Here is a 22,609-nt window from a genome sequence, read left to right as displayed (position 1 = left end):
TATTTACTCTAATAGAGAGAACAGAGCAGATTGGTCCCTGGATCACACACATACACACACACAGGCCACAGAGCCAGGGGGAGTTTTTAAGCAGGTTGCTAGACTGAGAGATGTTTCTGTTTTTGTGAAGTCATACTCCTTATTCCATGTCCTGCGTCCTAACGTGGATGCAAATATGCGCATAAACACAGCGACACACACACATTTTATAGTAATAGTTTGAGATTGTGTCATTATTGCAGCTGCTATAAAACAGAGGAGGCCCCAGGTAACTGACTGGAGCTGAGGAGACGGCCGATAACATTTAACTGGCTGACTATCTGTGTGACATTACCTTTTGAATCCCAAGGTGGTCTGTGTGTGTGTGTGTGTGTGTGTGTGTGTGTGTGTGTGTGTGTGTGTGTGTGTGTGTGTGTGTGTGTGTGTGTGTGTGTGTGTGTGTGATATAGCCCTTCAGGAACAGACAGATAACATTTTAGAGTGCTCTTTATTTCCACAGTCTGGAGTAGAGAAAGAGTAGCAAAATACCACACAGCCACAACATTATCCGTCTTCACCTCCCATTTAAAATTCTTCCTGTGGAGTCTGTGTGCTCTTTCTTTCTTTATCATTCATTTATTTGACCGTTCTTTATCCCCACACCAAGTTTTCCCCAGTTCAATTACTCACTGCTTTTGGGATTCCTTTGCTGCCTTTGAGGACTTCTTGCTCAATTCCCAGTACTGCTTACTCATTTACATTCTGTCTTTCTGCTCGAGCTCAGTCAATTTTCTGAGATTCAATGGAAGTCACTTATCACATCTGGCTCTACTTAACTCAGTTTCTTAGAAGACCACTTTGATATGCCCACTCTACTATTTATTTCTCCCACCTAAATTGCTTTGAGTGCTTTATTTCCCATCTCTCTCCTTCGCACATCCCCCTATAGAGTCCGAAGATTGTTTCGTTTTTCTCTTTGATATCCCTCTGTCCCTCTGTCCCTCTCCCCCTTCCTCTACTCTTTTGTCTCCACTGCTCTATCCATCTTTTCCTCTCAAGTCTCTTGGACTATGCACTACGCCCCACAATGAGTCCCAATGGACCCCTCTTATCTCTCTCTCTCAGTTTGACCCAAATTGTTTGGGACAGGCCCGACACTGCTGCCTGTGTAAGGACTCCTTTTGTTGAGCAATGAAACAGAAAGCTGGAACTGAAAACATTCACGCACTGAAGGACACAACACACAGAAATAAAATGGTCTGTTAACCATTCCTCTCTTCTTTCTCTCTCTCTTTCTGAGTCACAGCAGGGTCAGGCAGGCTTAAAGATGCCAGACACACAACCAAGATCAAAGCCAGTCCACGGGTAGGTACAAAGATAAACAGGACAGGAAAGAAAGAAAACATATTTCTGACATTTGTCTAAATGTTCTGATAGTTTTACCTCCTCAGGTCTAAAAACATATTCAATGGAGCAGATAGTAATTTTGCAATGTACATTTTTTTATGGGATACTGCAAAACAGACTATGACCAAGCAGTGGTATGAAAGAGGCTTTATACAATCATAACTGGTGTGTACAACAAGGAGGAAACCCACCCTTTGAACATGGCAATCACTACTCATGACTCAGCTTCCTGTGTTACAGGAAAAACCAAAGGTTGGCACCTCATCAGCTTCAAGGAACTGGAGGGTCTCTTGTTTAAATGTAGAGATTTATATTTGTTTTAGCAACATATATGACCCATAAATGTAACAAAATCAAAATATGGTGATTTAAAATTGGCAGCTGGAAGCCTTTGGCTAAAAAGTTGTAGTTTTTTTCAGATCTCCAGACGTGAAAAACGAAAGCTAAACTGCAAGCCATCACACGAGACACAAAGTAGAAACAACTTTTCAGCTACTTTTCTGGCCAAATAGAGCACAATACAAAAACTTGTTTGTATATGATGAACTACCTGCGAAAGCAATTAGAGGCAAATATGAGAAAAATAAATTCTGGTGATCCAAGGCATTCCCTTCTGTGTTCATCACTTAAGAACAAGTGAAAAGTTACTGTTCATCTGTTAAACAGGTGAAAAAGAGTTTTGCCAGGTAAAGAAAGTTATTTAGGTACACACTGTTTCTCTCTGTCGTCGGCCTTTTTGTGCTACTCGCTTAACGAGAGTGTTGCTAAGCAACGGAGCAACACAACTGCATGAGGCATTCCACTTATCCAAAATCAAAGGGTGTTTCTCAAAGTCAACGATGCTTCATTGGAACAGTACTAGCGAGGGAGCCGGTGTGCACAAGAAATTAATTAGGATTATTGATTTTACATTGCTCAAAACAACATAAACAGATTCAAAACAGCAAGGCAGTATTGACAAAAAGTAATAAAATCAACAGGGGTTTGGACAATTATTAGGATTTATTGTTATTTTACAAAACATACAATTAATATGCTCTCCTCAAAGCCACCAGGCTCCAATGACAGAAACTTTAATTTGAACTCGCTGATCATAACAGACGATCTTAGTTAGTCACAACAATCACCAACTCTGGTTTGGTCGGAATAACTACTTAACTCAGCAAGATAGTTTGAAAGTATGCCGAGTCTAAATGCTGTCTCTCTGCCGCTACCGACCTCTGTGCTATTGTTAGCACGCTGAACGAGTCTGTCGCTGAGCGCAGAAAGTTGGAACAAACTTTTAAATTAGACCTCAACTGGATTGCCAATATCCTGCCTCAAATGTGTTCAGTAACAGATTTTGGCAGACTGCTGAGGTGATGTAGCTGAAGGGTTATTAGGACATTTTCTTTGTTTCTAAATCAAGGGACAGTAAATGCTGAGTCATAGGATTGTGGGTGTTAGGAGAGCGGAGGATACACACATGCATCCTTGAAAACCCTCTGAATAAAGTATTCAGTCCTTGGTAGAATTTGAAGGATCCTCGACATTGGAAAAGGCCTTCGACGGGATTCGATGACATAGCATCCTTGAAATTCAGCCGTTTAAGGATTCTTGCTGAAATTTATCACATGTATGAAAACACCCCATTTAAAGCATACGATCTTCAAAAATAAAAAAGTGCCATACCCAGCTACATATCAATCATTTATTCATCATTAGGTTTAAGATCTGTCAGTTTAATTAACACATTGTGTCCGTTATGCTTTTTGGAGATGCATCCTCTTTGTTCCCTTTTAGTTTGGCACAAATATGCAACAGTCTAGCTCCATCACCAGATGTTGTGAATGTGCCATTAAGAGGTGATCGAGTGCAACATTCCCAAATTACATATGGTGACAATTCCTCCAGGCCGGATTAGGTCGTAAAATAAATGTGTCCTCCAGACTTCCTAATATACAACTTCAACTATCAGGAGCTGTCAGGCTTTGTATCCAAACATTGCTGTACTTTCTCATTTATAAATGATAACGAGTGGCTCTGAATCTATAGACAGAGGAAAAGAGTGTGGTGATCACCTTGAGACATCAGGAGCATGGTCTGTTCATATCAAGATGAAAGGCAGATTGAAAGGGAGAGATGCGATGGAGCGAGGTGACACTTTTTAACAAGGTAACAGAAGGGGAAAGAACGGACAGTCAGGTAGGAGATACGAGGAAGATAGAAGGTCAGATTCATTAAAAAGATACAAGAGTATGTTTCATTTTCTTTGCCTCAAGCTATCAGCTCTCCAGAACAATCTCACTGGCAGTGAGCTAAGGTTAGCCCAGATAATAATCAGTAATACACTGTCTGCATGGACAGGGAGACAGGTAGAGATAGTAGTCAGGTTAGAGATAGTAGTGAGACAGGTACAAAGCGAGAGCCAGAAACAGTTTAAGTTTTAAATTTAGGACTGAGACTATTTTTGGGAAATTGATACATTTTACTGAGAATATGCTTCTTCAATTATTGGCTGTTAGGACTTGGATGGCAGGTTTTGATTTAGGTTTACATTCAGATTAGTATAACAGTTAAGTTTGGTTATTGATAATTAGGGAATGGGTATGACCCACAACCATCAGTGTCTTCCAAAACACTTCCAAATAACCTTTTCAAAAGCGATTATTTGAATGTTTTCTGAACTGCCATGTCTCCAGTTAAAGGCTATTTAGACTATAAAATTATTTTCCTACTGTGACATGCCCGTGTTGGAATTGTTAGTCAAGACACTCCAGCAGTCTTGAGACGAGGGCTAAATAGGCAAAATAAGTAAAAACACCTGGACAGGCGAACGATGGTTGCGTAGCGCCTTTAAGGTTTGGATTATTTTCTAAAAGAGCTACTTGGTCAATGCTGCTTTCACACAATGTCATTAGAATTGGAAGAATATGAAACATTCCCAGTTATTACAACTTAATTAGATTGTTCATTATGGACGTTAATACCACACCAGATAAACAGCCTTCATAAGCTGTGTTTGCTGTGTAACGTATTTGGAGCGGCTGCATTACTGTTAAAGTTGGATTGATTTATTTAGATGTACAGTAACTGCTCATAATGATTTAACCACCGCTTTGATGACACTTCTGTTGAAACCGTTTTCCCCACTCGGCTGGTCGTCATTACACTCTGAATTATATGATGTGAACGTGCCACGGTTAAAAACACTGACTGTTGATTAACAGTAGGCTCTGGTGCCAAAATGATATGCCCAACCGTTCTGGCCACTCGTCACAGTTTGTCAGGAAAACGTAAACATTGTTTGTTTTAAGTGCTTGAACAAATGACCAATGCAGCTTTTTATTTATTTTTAGTGAGGACAGTCTTAAGAGGACATACTAAAAAGGCTCTACAGGCACTCTTCACACTAGTCAACAATCTGGAAAAAAATCCCTAAGCAATTGGCATGTGTTAGGAGAGGATAGGAAGTGTGGAGGCAGACGAGAGGAGAACACAATCTGTTCTCCTGCGTGCTCTCTGTGGAGCTGTGAGACAGAATTGCCAAGACATTTTTAATTTTTCAACATCTACCCGTTCTCTTTTCTTTGTCAATGCTCAACTGTAACTGTAAAAAAGAACCATTATTATAAAAACAAAAATCTCTTGTACGCATCTAAGCCTGTACACATGATCACCAGCTGAATTGCTGCTGAATCGGCTCGAGTCATTGTTTTATGTGAGAGAGTGACGATGTTCAACCTGTGCTGCCTCGGAGTGCAATGACAGATCAAATTAAATCTCAGTGCCTCTGTGTCGATGTGCTAACCTTTGCAGACCAAAGAATCAATGGATCTTTCTGAGCAAATCAGATTTATGTGATAATTTAGCAAGATCTTAATTAGTCATTAAAATAAAGATTACACCAAATTTAGCAATTAACACATACAATTAACCTGTAATATTGCCGTAATATTCTGATAATCTTTCTAATTTCTCTCAGTTCAAGATGGTTTCTGCCTCGTGTCTTTGTTGTTTACATCACCGTAGAGGCTTTGCAGGATCCATTCGTGCCAATTTGAACCAACAAAAAAAATTAACCTCTCACAGTCCTTTGTGCAATGAATAAAAGGGCAGATAAATGTGAGGTGAATGACGAAAGACGTGAAGGTTGAACTTTAACCCAACACTCTGCAAAAGTGATGGATTGGAGACAGAAAATAAAAGAGCAACAGACAGAGATGGGAGTGAGGAGAAAGAGTGTCACGCTAACACTGTGAAAAATGAAGGTTATTAGTGTGGTTGAGGCAGAGGTACTCGTCAAATATGATATTTGAAGCCTTTCACTCGGACTTGTCAAATAAAAAAAACAATATTAGCACCGCACTCCAAATAAACAGTATACTGCAGCATCTGTGACAATCGGTGAGTGAGTGAGAGATGGAATAACAGTCATTCACCATTGTTTTCTACTGAGGGTTGAATCTGTGATTTCTTTAGCAGAGACTGGTTGTCTTCCTCACTAAGTTTTATCTTTAAATAAAAATAAAAATAATAATTATCTGATAGACTTGGGATAGTATTTCTCCTGCAGTCTCACAAGGCTCCATCAGAGACTTATAATCATTAAGAAATAATAAACATGCCGAATGGGGTCGAATAGTCAAAATGCATCCTATCTCTTTTCCTAACGACCCTTCCTTGACCTCGATGGAAAACATCATTATGTGAAGGCCTCTGACTCTCCTTTAGCCTTTCCTTGTGTTTCCTGCCCTCTGGTCTCCTCTGGTCTCCCTGTGTGTCTGTGTGTAGGCGTGTGCACTCCTGCTCATGAGCTCCAGCAGCTAGCACACATGCGTCTCATCATGTAATCAACTGCTGCAGGCTCTTAGACCTAAGAAGTATTTTTGCTGAATGGCTGTATTTTTGTTCCTGAGTAACCACTCTGTTCCCTGTGCTAAGATTCATATCCGCATTGCCAGTCAAACCGTTCTGGATTCCCGGTCTCCTCCCTGCCTGTTCTCTCTCAGCCATCGAACACAGCTCCTTGTGCCTGTCAGTCACTGGATGAGCCCCAAGAACACTCTCCTTCTGCTTAGCCCGTCTGCCGTTATCTCCACTCCGAAAACCAAGTTTGCAAATAAACCTTTCTAACCTACTTTGAGAGTCTGTGTGTTTACTCAATACTGAACTTAACAAAATATACATTTCAGCTATCCTGCTGAAAAATAAAGCATGTTGTACCGTTTGGCCGTGTCCGCAATCACTTCCTATTTACTATAGAGTTGCTACATTTACCACCCCCTGCCATTTTATTTGAATGTCCAAATTCTGAGCAATCTCATGCATGATAGAAAGGGCTCAGAGATCCTGACATCCTGTCCACAGCATGTACACTAATGACTACTCACAATCCCATTCATTTCAATTTTTTCCATTTTAAATTGTGAAAATTACAGCTGTGCGACACACTAAACCTGTCAGAAAAAAGACGCAATCCCAATTTAGTTAAATAGGGAGTAGTGAGTGAGCGATTAATTTCCAACACAGTCGACCTGCTTTGCCTTCACTACCTGCTTTTTATGCCACGTATGATTCAGTGTTAATTTAACAGCAATGGCCTTGAAATAATGAAAGTATTGGTATTTTATATTCTTGTGCCTTAATTACTGTAATATCAAACTACAGGAGTACTTCAGATAATAACATATTAAATATCAAAGCTCAGTGAGCTTATTGGCCTCAGTAAAGCCTGATATGACAGTACGTGCATGGATGTCTAACAAAACCTCTTATGTGATTACTTTTTCTTGAATTAAACAGCTCAGTGTCACTTTAATTAGATTAGTTCTGCCTGTCTGGCTTATTTCTCCTGATGTCAACCCACCATGATACTTACCTCATCTGCCCTCCACACAAATGAGCTTACACACACACACACACACACACACACACACACACACACACACGCATGCACGCACACACACACACACACACACACACACACACACACACACACACTTTTGAAATATGTCAAAACATTGTGAACTTTTTTAGGAAGTAGTTTTCAGTTGGCGTTGTGAGATGTCCTTGTAAGCATTTCATTTATTGTGAAAAATTTGTACTTTTGTTTTCATATAGGCTTACCTCTGTTGTCCTTGATTCTCTTTCCTTGTTTTTGTTTTTTTATTGTTACTTCCCCTATCCCCTGGACTAATCGGGGAACATAACAATGATCAGTATATATAGTTAAATTGGCTATTGTACAATCCCTAAAAATGTGTCTACATTTCGTCCAAACCATCTGATATTCTGAATCTCCAGCGTAAAAGCAACATTGCAACAAACCTGCTGTGGAAACACAACAACCTTGTTTACTGTAAAAGTGATGAAACTAGTTGCAGATATTTACCAGTGTGGTATGAAGGTGCAGACCCAGTTTGATCCCGGGCTATCAGTAAACACAGAGGAGTGATCGCACATACCGAACTGTTGCAATCTTTTGGCTGTTACCATAGAAACACAATCTGACACGCACAAACTGTTTTCCTCACCTACTGCCATCTCCATCTGTTTACCATTTTATGTTGCCGATCTAACGAGAGATTCTATCATCCCTGCTATCTCTGAATGCACATACATTTGGACCTGCTATCTCCCTGATGGTCTCAGGACAGACTGTGCTGCAAAGTGCAGTGACATTCATGATAAGAAGATAGATTCAGAGTGAGAGAGGGAATAGGAAAATGAGGAAAGTTTAAATGGAAAAGGAGTCGAAGCAGAGAGTCGGATAGTGAAACCTAATATAATGCTGCATTTTGACACCGTTCAAGATCTGGAAATAGTTTACTTTTTCCTCTTCGCACAAACTAATCCACACCGTTCACTCCAAGAGTCGAACTCAACCAAACACATAATCAAGTTTCTATTGCACAAAGATGGAGGGAAATTAATTAGACAGCAGTCAAGTTTAGCCTTAAGCTAATGAAAGAGAGTGTAAGATAAAGAGGGAGTCGTCATTAATTAGCAGACACATTGCGTTTGTATGAAATGTGCCTGATGATCCTCTGGATTCTAATAAATGCTTCATAATCAGAGAGCGATTAGAAAAGACCTGTGAGGGCAAAATGTGTGTGTTTGTGCATGAGGGTTATAAGCATGTCTAAATATTCAACAGTCCAAATAGATAGATGGAAGGACTCACAAACACACACACACACGCACACAAAAAGTAAATCCCACCACTCGCCCATCTGGGAGAGGAAGCCTGTAATGATAACAATCCATCCTTTTCTGTGCTGCTTTCCTTTAGATTGCATTGCTCCGACAGAATCTATCCATTCATCTACTGAAATCCTATTTTCATGACAAACAATAAGACACACACACACTCACTCCATCACTGCCCCCTGTAGCCGTCAGAAAACGGGTGGGGGATGGGGGTGATGGGATGGGAGGGGAAGAAAATAACAGTGAGGGGAGAGGTGACAGGAAAGAAATGAAAGAACTTGAGGGATTACCAGTGTGTGTGTGTGTGTGTGTGTGTGTGTGTGTGTGTGTGTGTGTGTGTGTGTGTGTGTGTGTGTGTGTGTGGTCACAACAGATGAAGTGGACATGGAGACAAAGAAAAGTAAATATGTAACGGCTGAAATAAATGAATGAATAAAGTCATTTGACATTAATCCATACATTTCAGCACGTGTGTAGTCTGAAGGATGGATAGGGAAAGAGCTAGATCGCTATCGAAACAGAAAGGTACACAGTACCTCAGTTTATTTCCATGACCAGAGAACTACACTACTCACCAGCCTTTTCGGTCTTATGTGGTGGTTTGCTGAGCTCCTGACCAGGCAAACAGGGACACAGCCCGTCACATTTGACTGAGATCGTCTTCCTAGACAGGCAGCTCTGGAACTCCATCTTACACTGTTAAAAAAACACAACAAAAAACATTATTTTTTTTATTTCAGAGGCTCCACATAAATACACAAAAAGATCATGACGACTTGGTCTGTAAGAACAGTTGGTTCTGTGGCTCTGGAGGTGCTCTCTAAAACAATCCAGTTGTCATAATGGTTATATTTCCTTGGACTTGGAGATGATTAAAATACAGTTTTTGGAAAACGTTATTGGAGTTGAAAAAGTCATTGTTTCAACCTCACCAGGTACTCCATATCTAAATATTGCATTTTTGTTGTTCCCCTTTGTTAAATGTATTATCTTGCACATGGCCTAACACAACTACTTTTCTGCAGACTACACATATGCATTAAAAGACATGTTCAATGACCAGGCATTGAAGTTTTAATGAATAGGTCCTATTGCATTCATAGATTCATAACCATTGAGACCATAAACTCAGCAGGAAAATGTTTGCTGAGGTAATAAATCAAGTGAGAAGTAGAATCATTTTCTCATAGACTTCAATACAATCAGACTTCTTTTTGCAACACGTGGAGTTGTGTTCCAACTGTGTTCCAATTATATAATTACTAATAAACAAAAACTTTGAATTTCAAACTTTCTTTGTTGAGCTGATTAGGGAAAGATTTGCTGACACAGGATTGGTCATTTATCTTCGATGAACAGATGTGTCCATTAGGCAGCCATACACCATTACACACAGAGATGCCCAGTGACATTATTCTATTAGTCACTGCAGTACAAACGTAATGCAATGCAAAAAAGCAAGATGGACTACTTTATAATGTAATTTAACAGTGTAAAATCTCATTTCAGGTAAGTGAGGGGTAAGAAATAGTTTGGACTATTTGGGGGAAAGAAATCCAATTACAAGATCCTTCCAAGAGGAATAATGAAAACTGAAATGAGTTATGTAAATTCTGTTTGCGAGATGATGACGACAGGTTTTGTCACGGTGAGACCATGACAGTGCACAAACATCTATACACATATCGTGCATCATACAAAGGAGCCTTATCCTGCCAGCACTTTCATTTCCCATGTTGTAATTTAAATCCATCGTTTCCTGCCTGTCACCTCTCTGATAGCGCTGCTAATGTTGCTTAATGAAATTTGTTGACAAAGGAACAGCGTTCTGTCCTGTTCTCAGAATATTGAATTAGCTCTCCAGGAAGAGAGGAGGTGAGAGAGAAAGGGAGAGAAAGAGAGCCTAGGGATGGATGACCTCCTCTAGTCACTGTCAGCACACTGAGAGGCCCCATGAATCTTTATCTTTGTCTCTCTCTGGGGGTTAATGTGGTTTTGATGAAACAGTGTTTTAAACACCTGACTCAGTGGAGTAAAATAGGGAGGAGAGGAGAGGAGAGGAAGGAGTGGGGAGGAGAGGAGAGTAGAGTAAAGAGGAAAAGAGAGGAGAAGAGAGAGAGAGGAGGAGGAGAGAGAGAGGAGGGGGAGGAGAGAAGGAGAGAAAAGTGGGGAGAGGCTCGCTCTCCTCGAAGGAGGAGAGAGGAAGGCAGGAGAAGGAGGTTGCATCGTCTCGTTACGCTCAGTGGGGGGAGATCCCGGCTGCGCTCGCTGAGGAGGCGAGCTCTTCCAGGGCTCTGCCCTTCGTCGGCCGGCCTCTTGGAGGAAAAGAGGAGAGGAAAGGAGAGGACAGGAGAAGAGAGGAGAGTGTCACAGTCTGCTCCATTACCTCACCAGCCAGCCACTCCCACCTCATCACCTCACCTTGGGCTCAGGCCGCTGCCAATTCACAATCAAGCCCTTATTCAAGCCTCTCCCAGTCACTCACTCAGTGCCAGATTGTTCTCTACGTTATGTCAGACACTCCAGCGATTACCACCGGACTGATTTCCTGTTTCCGACCCTGCCTGTCTCCGACCTACCCGCCTCGTTGAATCCCCGGAATACCCACCAGCCTTCTGTCCCCGACCTCGTGCTTGTCTTCTACATCTCCGACCCTGGGTCCCTGTGTCTGAGTGAGACCCTCTGCTGTGTGAAATTATCACTTAGATCTCTGCATGTGTCCTGGGATTTCCTGTATCTGCCGGTCCTGGTAAATAAACCTTCGTATCTACAATTCCTGGTTTCCTGTGTGTTGCATTTGGGTCCATACACCCCCCGTGACGGAGAGGAGAGGAGGAGGAGGAGGAGGAAGAGGAAGAGGAGAGGAGAGGAGAGGAAGGATAATTTAGGAGGAGGGAAATAATGGACCTAACTTAGTGGGCTGAAGTCTCTCAGGAGATAAGAGCACTGTCCTCTTAATAGTATATTGAGTGTGTGTGTGCGGTCACGATGAGGGAGGCATGTAATGTAATAATAAAACATGAATAAGCTTGAGACCAGCAGCACACTGGTGAGCAGAGTTTAAGTTGGGCCACAGGGAGCCATCACTCCACGAGCTAACTGAACCCCTCCAACTAAATTACCGCAGTGACCAGAGGGACTTCCCAGCCCTCCCCATCCCCATCGTTCTTTCTCTTGTTTCTCCTTCAATACTTTTCCTCCTCGGCACAGCTTCAGGCAGACAGGTCATTAGAAACAGCCCGACTTCCTCATACACAAGGGATTGAAATTTCCAATTTCATGTTGTTTCACTTTTGCGTTGGATGCTTAACCCTGAATTTCAACCCTGAATTGAAAACCACAGGACCTCAAAATGTCTGGAAGTCCATTCACTTCCAGCAGAGCTGAGCTGGAAAAAGGCGGTTGATGTGTGGATGGACGACACGCTTCCCAGCAGAGAAAACATGGCCGCAGTTGAACTCCTCTAAAAGGTTTGCTTTTATTGATTCTTTCTCCTCAGACACTACTGTTGCTGCAATTAATAAATAATACTGAGCAAGTCACAACAGTGTGCAGGCATCCTGAGAAGCCCATAGCTTACTCTAATTTGCCAATATTCCTGTCAGAACGATTTTGATTCAGCTCAAGTGATGTCTTGTATTATCCATTTGTTTGAAGTTCCTGTGTTCTGGGGTGTGATTCAACCCTTGCAACCAACACAATATGAATGTGGATGTCAATAAGAATCCAAAGTCTTGTAAACCAAGGACAAACCAGCCACCTTATTGCCCTCTTCACCTCCTCAGTTTGAACTTCCTCTGCTCATTACCTTCTTGTCTTTCTTTTCTCCACTATAATGACATGTGAGTTTGTGGCTTTGCATAATTTTATGTAGCAGAGAGTGAGAATACAAACAGAGGTCATCAGCTGGAAATGAGGCAGATAAGAAGATAGTGGTTGGAGAGCTTTTCCTGAATAATCCTGAGATGATTTTTAACTGCTTAAAAGACCTCTGATGGCTGACCCTGTTCTTCTTCATTTATATTGCAGTGGAGGATACATAGATGGTAAAGTGGGACAGCAGGAAGAGGAGGCAGGAGAAAGATAAGGAAGCAGAGTGAAAAGGTGGCAACAGATGAAAACAATTAAAATATAATTTATAAAGAAAAAGAACAAAGTACACATTATCTTGAATATTTACACCACAAATTAAATAATTTAGTGGCTCTTCAAGCGCTGCTGTATGTCTTGAAGCAACCCGGTCCTGATTTTATGGTTGAAAACAATCTGAATTATTGATAAATAATATTCGCTGAGGAAAAATGAAAATGACTCAGTTAAAGTGAGAAAGTATAGAGACTTAGAGAGAGATAAATGGAAAAAGGGATGTCTCACCCTGGAGGAGTAGGTGTGTCCATCAGATCCACACACAGGACTTGACTGGAGACCTGAGCAGAGCCTACATTTCCCATGAGCACCAGCTTCAAGCCTGTGCTTGTGGCCTGCACTGCCTTTCCTGGGTTTCACACTGAGAAAGAGAGAGAATTGGTGGGGGAAACAATAATTAAATTAAAACAGCCACGAATACAATGTATTTGACATTACTCAGTTAAACAAGATGAGGTCTCCTACATAAAAACACAGAACAAACAATAATATCTACAGTGCTTGAGCCAACTTCTTTCTGGTGTAAATATTGCATTTTAACATGACACTCATAAATGAATGTATGAGAGAGAACTGAAGCGCAGTAATAACTTTCCAGGCAGGAACATTATTCAAACTAGCAGAAAGTTTTAAAAGTGTTTCTGGTTTGTCAGGGTCAGTAGAAGCAGAGCGAATCCTGATTGGTCCATCGAGGCCTTTTCAATAATGAGCGTAATTGCGTTTGATCCAAATCTTGCAGCAATTTTCTATCTAAGTGCTCTCACTGAAAACCCTGCTGCCTCCTGATCCATCGAGCAGAGATGGAATTAGAGGCAGATTAACTCTTTACAGTGAAACTAATGTGACGACAGCAAAGTGAACATCAACTACTGAAGTGACCAGATGGAGACTCCAAAGTCTTACAACCGCTTTCACATCCACTCTAAAATCTCAATCTAAAAACTCCCGCACACTGACTCTTTTACCACGCGCACGCACACACGCATACATACATTCCTACAATACTAACAGTGGACTGTCATTTTATACTGACTGAAGTGTGCAGCACTGTTTCTGGTCATTATGAAAAAAGAAAATGTCCTTTTGAAGGACTTTTTTTCATAATATAAACTCAAATATATATTTTTTTCATTTACAAAAAATGTATTGAGTAAGATTTCATCATTCAATCCCTTTAGAGACATCCTGCTCTGTAGAACTACAACATTCAAATCATACAGCGTGTAAGCCGCTTTCTTGGTACTTTAGAGGTGTCACACTCAACGACCGGGTGATTATCTTTGCCACAGCAGATTAGACACGCACACTGCACTGATAAATAAAACAGTGTTGGCAGATAAGGTAAACTGGAGGCACAATGCAACATGTAGGTTGATGTTTGAGATATTTCCCCTAATTTACCTCCCCATCAAATCCCATGCTTCTCCTCCTCTCCTTTCAAGTACTCTTGGCATAAATGCACTGAAGCGCACAAATATGTTCATCATTAGTGTGATTTGAAGGGAGGGATTGGCTTGAACAGGGAAATTAGTGCATGCATTACAATTATTCACTGAGAGAGACAGCTACAGACAGAAGAGCTGATGGACGTTCTTTAGACAGATTAGCCTCAAACAGAAACAAGAAAGGGATATCTCTCTCTCGCCTTCATATACCACTGTACAACCCCCTGCTGAGGGTTTCCATGTTGCTCTAAACTGGAAACTTCTGATTTGACGGTACTACAGCCCTTCACAGCAGGATAGAGAGGCATACCAATTAACACTGCAAGACTCCGTAATATTTTTTAATTATAGCTCGATGCTAATGTGGAGTCCAAGCTGGCAGGCAAACATTATTGCCCAATAATAGAAGACAAGAACTATAATAATTCTAAGAAGAAGAAGAAGTTTGGCTGAGAACTTTTGTTATGACAGTGTCTTAGTAAAGAACAAAAATCATTTGCTTATGGATTTTAGATTTTTAGATTTTATGAAAGCAACAAAGTTGTATTTTCCCTCTGAGAGAACACTTAATCTGTGTTATGCTAATTACCTCGATTTATTTAACTCGTACATAAAATAATACCATGGTCCAAAGCTTCAGTGAGTGATGCTGTTGGGGAAATACTGATTTTACGTGAATAATTTGACATATTAAGCAGCAAATAGGACTTGTAATTAAGGCAATGCAAGAAAAGCATTAAAACCAAGCATCTTCGAAGCTAATGAATTGAGGAAATCAATTAAACCCAAGAAAGAGAAAAAAACATTAAAAGTCTTTTGAGGAAAATGCTTCTTGAACTGTTAAATTGAAAACCTTAAAATTGGCAACATGAAAAGGTTGAACACACAAACAAATTGGTTGCTGAAAGAGTCCAGAGAGCAAAAAGATGGTTTGATCAAATTAATTGGTGTTGAGAATATGTGTCTGTCAGTCACTGAAGCAGATTCTTAGACACAAGACACAAAATAATACTCTATCGCATGCTTCTGCGTAGTGTAATTTGTTTAACGTGTCCTGAGGGTCTAGCATATATATTATATTATAGATGTAACACATTGTGAAATCAAATGGATTACCATACAGTATGCTCGATGTCTGTGATAAGTGTTGATGGTACTTTTCACACAGCGCTGCCGCTTCGACACGAAGACAGGTGGAGCTACTGATCAAATTGCTAACGCTGAGATAAGTGGGTGGCCGACTCTACCTGCTGAGCCACAGCAGTAAAACCGAGGGTTAATACAATGTTACACTGCAGGTCCTTACCTGTGAGTTGGCTGCTTGTGATTGGTGCAGATTGCTGTCTGAGAGTCATGGCTGACACACACCTTGTGAGGAGGGCATCGCACCTTCAGGCAGGGGTCCTTGGTGGCATCTGGACCTACGGGGAGAGATCAGGGATAAAAATAAGCAGGTGGAAACATGCACAGAAGGAGCATCAGCACAATGCAGTGCTGAAGTTGAATGTTGATGCAGCAAAACATCAATCTGTTCTTTTGGTTTTCCAGCTGGCAGATTGTTGCGGTCTACTAACTGAAGCAGGAAGAAACATAATGAGTTTGAGAAACAGACGGGTAAGAAGAATGATAAAAGGTATGAAGTAAACATTGAGTTTTCCACGGTGTGAGCTGCCTAATGAGGACTATTTTCTCTGAGCGTCGACCCCATCTTCTTCCAAATCAATCTCCAAAGTGACATTATTGCTGTGGCAGCCAGGCACAGCTGGCCGGTGTCCAGGGTGACAAAAGATCAAAGCAGCAGATCATTTCACACTAGGCTAACACCACAAACCCACTTTCATTTGACTCACAGAAAAAACAGGAGGTGAAGATGACACAGTGACAGTAAAAGAGAGTGACTACAACTTTATCACCAGCAAGGAAAACACCACAACAATGTGACTTTAATGACATTTGTAGATATTGAATGTTGAGGACTGATGAATGAATGTGAGGAAGGAGATGCACGTGGAGGAGGAGGAAGTGATTCCTTTTGGTCATTCAGTGATTGGATATATTGAAGGCCGGGAAGAAGGACAATGTGGGAGGTTCGTCTCAGGAGTCGATTACAGACCGCCAAAAGAGTCAACAGATTTAAATGGAGCTGAAGTGAGACTTTGACAGACTTTGTTACATTACATTTAATTTAGCTGACACTTTTGTCCTAAGCGACCTACAATAAGTGCAAACAACCATGAGATACTACAGCAAGAATCTTCAAGTTGTTGCGAATGTAGAAGCAGCATACCTGAGACGACCATTGGCCAAGGACTTGAATAGTTTGATGTGAAATGCCCAGTTTGGATGCTGTGAAAGAAATGGCCAGAAATGTTTCTGACAATGCAGAGGACTTAGTGAAAATGCTTGTGATTCAAGAATTGAGTGGGTATTCTCCCTCCTGAAGTAAGGCCTTGAAAGTAGGGCTAAACAATTAATCGCAATTTTATCTAATTCTCAAAATGGACTAGTGCAATATCCAAATTGCAGAAGATGCAATATTTAATAAAGCTGAGTGAAGTTGAAAGACGAGCGTTGGTGAGGGGTCACGATCCAGTGTCTAATTTTGGGTTTCGATTGTGGATATTAGGACAGCTGATGCAAGGAGGACAGCTCGCTAAAACTCGCTATGTGCACACGGAGTGCAATCGGCTTGGTCTGACTGCTGAGAGATATCGTGGCTGGAGGAGAATCGCTTTCAAATAGATCATCTCCTGAATCGGACGGATTCATCTGCATTTCGGGACTCATAGTGAGTCGATTTCAAAGTTAACATAAGCCTAAACTTTTGGATCGATTCAATGGTGCGATTAAGCACGAAGCATGGTTTGTCATTGAAGAACAACGGGATGGGATAAACAGGTACAAGCAGGCTTGACAGATGATCAGAGGTATGGTTAGGTGTGGTTCTGGTCCTGAACCTATGTTAAATGGTAAAGTCCAGTTCACTCAAGAGCAGTGGACTCTGGACTGGAGGTCATGTTAACCCTGTCAATCACAAAGGTTGTACCATATATGTATTAGAGAATGGTTGAAGCCTTCATAATGAACAAAACTATAATAATAAAAAAAGGGTTTTAAAACGCATACAAAGACCAAATGCTGTAACCATGGTGAACTAACTAACAAAGGTAATTACGACAGTACAGATTGTACAGATCAAAGCCGTGCGTTATGTACAAGCAGTGGCGGGCCGTGAATTTCCCACCTAGACCTTCAGTGATGTCCTACACAGTTCTATCTGAATTATTCCCCCTCTTAATACCATCATTATGACGCCATGGCTCTATAAACTATACATTTAGACATAAACGCAGTATATCCGGGTGTTGCATCACCTTAACATAGTCAAGTACAACAGAGTTATATTAATATTTCTGAAGCATTTATAATCAATAAATCTGCATTTACAATTAAGAGTGTTAAACTACCAGCTTTAAGATCGCTAGGATACTGTCAACACTTCAAAATAAAAGGTGCTTTTAAGGGATTAGTCTACAAAGTTTTATTAAGTCCACTAAAAGTATGTGAGCTTTAACAAGTGTGTTCACTAAACAGCACATTGTCGCACCTAAAGCAGTTTCATTTAAGAAACGTGACGATAAAGAATAAAGACACAAAAACTATTCACTGAAAATAAAAGAAAACAAACAAATAATGTGCATTTGTTCATGAGGATATCTTTGCGACAGTGGTGAAAGTGTATTCCTAGCCTTGAATGTCCACTTTGATAAAGGTTAAACCAAAACAATTAAACAAGTATCCTGGAGTACTGTTACCGCACAGCTGAGCCAGTGCGCCACACACATCTTTACATCTCTTGCAGAAGCATCGAACATTTTATATATTTGTCAAAAAACAAAATGCTTGTTATAAAAAAACAACTGATTATTTGAACACAAAATCCATCCTCCTTTCTTTCCTCAAGAAGACTTCAATGACTCTGTTGTACAGTCCATCTGTGCGTTTCAGTTCCACCAATAAATCCTGTTCTATAGACATGGAGGCCAATGCTGAAAGCCGAGTCTGTCCAGTAGCATTTCTGCCATAAGTTTTAATTGGCTTTAAGGCCGAGAATGACCGCTCGGCAGAAGCAGTAGGCACAGGGATAGACTCGCTAGCGTCGGAGTTGGCCTTTCTCTTCTCACGATGTCTAGCTTTTCTTGAAAATGTTGTCTCAAAAATGGCGTTGTAATTATATCTGCGACCAAATCGATCTCTTCTCCTCCTTCAGCCATTGTGGGTTGAAAAAACAGCTTGTAGAAATCTACACAAACTAGCTTGTTCAAAGTTTGCTAGCTCTGCATAGCTCTGCCTCTCAATAGTGCGTATCCAATCAAAAGACGTGCACGTGCTGACGTTATCGTACGCCTTCTAGTTGCCCCCTGTGTCCCCAACTCGACATCTGATTGGCTAACGCCACAGTTTTGTCTCCGTTCACTTTAAGCTACAGGCGCCCGCACTGTTGATTCTGAAGGCCTCAGGGCAGATTTCTTGGACCCTGGCAACACATCATGGCTGAAATATGATTGGATAAAAGCTCTAACATAAAGGCCAGCCCTCCACATCTCGATCTGAGGCTGGAAGCAGCGCAACCAAGAGGAAAGCTATGAAATGAAGAGAATAGACTATGGGGAATAATTTATTACATATTTGTGGAAAAAATATATCAAAATTAAATTTATATTCTGATGATGTTTATACCAGCAGAGAAGGCCTTGCTGGCCCTGACGGCCCACCACTGTGTACAAGTCTACTAAAACCATAAAACAGGGCCTAATGGGTTGTGTTTGAGCGACAGCTGGTGTCTGCTGGGAACATCAAGCAGTTTCTGACCTAATCACACACTACGCTGCAGTCTACATGCTGGTTTATCAGCGTTAAATCAGCTAGAGTCACAACACACAATATCAGTTTTCTTGTCCTCGCTCGCAGTAACGCTGTAATATCAACAACCATCTATAAGAAGGAATGAACACATATCAGCTCTCAATACACGTAACTCTGAACATATCTGGAGTTGTCAAAGGATATGGGAGAGCTTTCTTTATCTTTGGGAATGAACACACACAATAAAGATGGTGAGGCTTAGATAATCTCATGGGAAGAGATAGTACACTGCACACATCTGTCATAACTGAGCAAAACACTTGTTTCCTTACAATCTGAACAACACATACACAGATACAAAAACACATGTGCCCTCTCATATGCCACTAGAATGAAAAGCCATGATATTTAACCTTCCTCCTGATAGCTCTCTGATCGGCTGTGTGTTTCTATCGCTCGCTTATTTGGGCATGTCTTCACCTCCATCTATCAGTGCTGGAGGAAACCCATCTTATTTCACTTTGCTGCAAAATGACTTTATCAGCGCGAGGAAATGAGAGATGAAGGGAGAGAGGAGAGTAGGAATCGGGGAAAAGGAGGCTCGTATCTGGTTAACAGGATTGGAGGACAATTTAGGATTAGTGTGTGACCTCAACTCACAGACAAATTGGACATCAGACCCACACATACAAATGAGAGTCATTTTATGCACCTACACACACACAAGTACACGGAGCATCACATGTAGATGATTACACAGATAAAACTTTCTCATAAACAGTAAAAAAAAGTAAAAGTTAATTTGGAGAGACAATGATGCTCTGAATGTGAAATCGTTTTCAGCTGATGTGATTTAAATATTTATGGTATCTATAAGAGCAGAGGAGAGGAGAAAAGAGGAAAGGAAAAGAGAAGCAACAAATAAAGAGAAGGGAGAGGAGAATGGAGGAGAGGAAAAGAAAGGAGAAGCAAAAAGAAGAACTAAGAGAAGATATGAGGAGAGGAGAAAATGGCAGGATGAAGAGGGGGAAGAGGAGGCAGGGAAGAGAGGCGAATGGGAAAGTGAAGGGTAAAAGAGAGTTTTATCCGTCTATTTAAAGCTCGAGTGAGCAGCATTGGCGGTTAAACCAGCCAATCAATTGTAATGCAGGAGCACTGCAGCACACTCTCGCCACCACTCTTTCACTTTCCTCAATAAGAGTCTCTCATCTCCTTTTACTCCGCTCTCTTCTTTCTAATCTTAAGTATGACTTTATTCTCATCCGTGAGTGTGTGTGAATAAGTCAACAGCTTGACATGTCCTATTGTATATCCATTCATTTCAAAGTGCCGAGTCAAACTCATTTTCACACTCAAAACCACATTTCTTACCTTGAAAATCTTTATTGATTTATGTAAATGAACAAGGTTGTCTGCTGCTGATAAGACGTTGCCAAATGTACAAGTGTAAATGATTTGTGTGTGTGTCTGTGTATGCGTGAAGTATTATGATTCTTCATCAGACACTGCTTAATGGAGAAACTGTGGAGACACAGTGCTTTGAAATTGGTAGCTGATAAGGGATTTAAAAACAGGAAGAAGCAAGTCATGTGTGTATTCTCTATAATGTTACAGCTACGGGTTGTGAGCAAGAGCAACAGTTCTGCACACAGACACCACTTCCAATTTGTGAAGCCATTGTCCTTGGCCATATGTAAGGCTTGACTGATGACCCCTGGGTGCTGGGTTTCCAGTCTGTGGGGGTGACGCAAAAGGAAGCTGTAGCTGAGGGCAGCGAGGGCACAATACAACAGCACATCATTAACAAATAGACAGAAATGTCTTCAGTTTGAATTCAAGTTGGGCACGTTTACACTTCTTAGTTTGGTGCTGGGCGTTTTTTTCAAACATTTGTTTATACACATGTATAATAGACACATTGTAGTGAAGCAAGAAAGAAACAGCTAATGTCCCTCAGCTAACGTAAGTTATTTAAGTGCTCTGAATGAACTAGTGCTGTGATAAAACAAAACAAAACAAAACAGTTTAAATGAATCCATTTATGTAAAAGTAAAAATATTACATACATTGTATATGTGTGTACTGTATGTGTATATATATCATCATCTGACTGAACTACCTTTGTACATTGCAGGGTGTGACACTTTTTACAATCAGACTTTTATTAAATCTCTTGACATTGAAACTTCATGGCCGTTACACTGCTGTGTTGCATCATGCTTTGAAAGCACTGCGGTTGCTGCAAACCCAGCATCATCCCAGCTACCATCTGGTAAAATCAGCTTTTATATACTGGGGGGAGAATCAATATAGTCCATGGTTGGTAGCGCATGCTCAGGGAGCAGCAAGTACATAAAAGAAAATACATTCCCAGCTGAAATCAAAAGTTGTGCTGCACCTTTTATTATCTGACAAAAAAATGAATCTGGCTGAACATGAAGATGGCCTTAATCTTCATGTTCATGTGTATATATAGATATATAAAAAAATAAATATATATATATATATATATATACACGTGTGTGTGTATATATATATGTGTATATATATATGTGTATATATATATATATATATATATATATATATATATATATATATGTGTGTGTGTATATATATATATATATATATATATATATATACACATATATATATATACACACATATATATATATACACACACATATATATATACACACACATATATATATATATATATATATATATATATATATATATATATATATATATATATATATACACATATATATGTGTATATATATATGTGTGTATATATATATATATATATATGTGTGTGTATATATATATATATGTGTGTGTGTGTATATATATATATATATATATACACACACACATATATATATATATATATATATATATGTGTGTGTATATATATATATATGTGTGTGTGTGTATATATATATATGCATACATACAGACACACACACATATATACACACACACACCTACTTGTGTGGTTTTATACGGTCACCAGCTCTCCTCATTGTCGTACTAATGCCTTGGCAATCATAGCTTTGTTCCTCTGTGCGTGTAGGTGTGGCAGTGTTACAATAAAACCATCATTCTGCCCTTGCACAGTCTTCCTGCCAACACCCCTACAGTTACACTGCTCTCCTGTGCACATTGAGCCTCCATTTCACCAACTGTGGATGAAGTAGGTTCATATATTGACTCCCTCTCTTGCTCCAAGTCCACAGCTCAGAGCCTGCTGGGAGCCACAGGGTAAACAGTCAGCCAGAGGAGAGCTAGAAACATACTGTTGGCATAAGAAACCAATCCTTATTCAGCTTAGTGCGTCTGTATATATTAAAGTTCAATAAAAATAATTAAACCATAGAATTGTTTAATTTCTGATGTAGCAGTGATTTGACTTGTGCAGATGTCAAGCTTTCAAAGACTGGATATTTGATTTGGAATGCAAATAGTTCTTCATGACAGATTAACTGATGTATACACTTGACCTGCTATTCTCACAAAATACCCACTGTATGTACCTACTGTATGTCCAACAATATTGTCTTTCGCATCCCTTTGAC

General features: G+C 40.3%; 1 protein-coding gene across 3 annotated transcripts in view; it reads right to left on the bottom strand.

Annotated features, from left to right (window-relative positions):
* Nucleotides 1-22,609, bottom strand: part of spock1 (SPARC (osteonectin), cwcv and kazal like domains proteoglycan 1) — a 90,401-nt gene that overhangs the window by 6,776 nt on the left and 61,016 nt on the right. For all 3 annotated transcript variants that reach the window (XM_029442372.1, XM_029442374.1, XM_029442373.1), the window contains 3 exons: nt 15,475-15,589; nt 12,952-13,084; nt 9,153-9,273 (listed from right to left, as the gene is read on the bottom strand). In XM_029442372.1, coding sequence (XP_029298232.1) covers nt 9,153-9,273; nt 12,952-13,084; nt 15,475-15,589 — 369 coding nt within the window. The remainder of the gene's footprint in view (nt 1-9,152; nt 9,274-12,951; nt 13,085-15,474; nt 15,590-22,609) is intronic.

The sequence above is a fragment of the Cottoperca gobio genome, chromosome 10 (genome assembly GCF_900634415.1).
Source record: "Cottoperca gobio chromosome 10, fCotGob3.1, whole genome shotgun sequence".
In the NCBI taxonomy this organism is placed as follows: Eukaryota; Metazoa; Chordata; class Actinopteri; order Perciformes; family Bovichtidae; genus Cottoperca; species Cottoperca gobio.
Note: the sequence above shows the minus strand (reverse complement) of the source record. Positions and strands in the feature narration are given on the sequence as shown.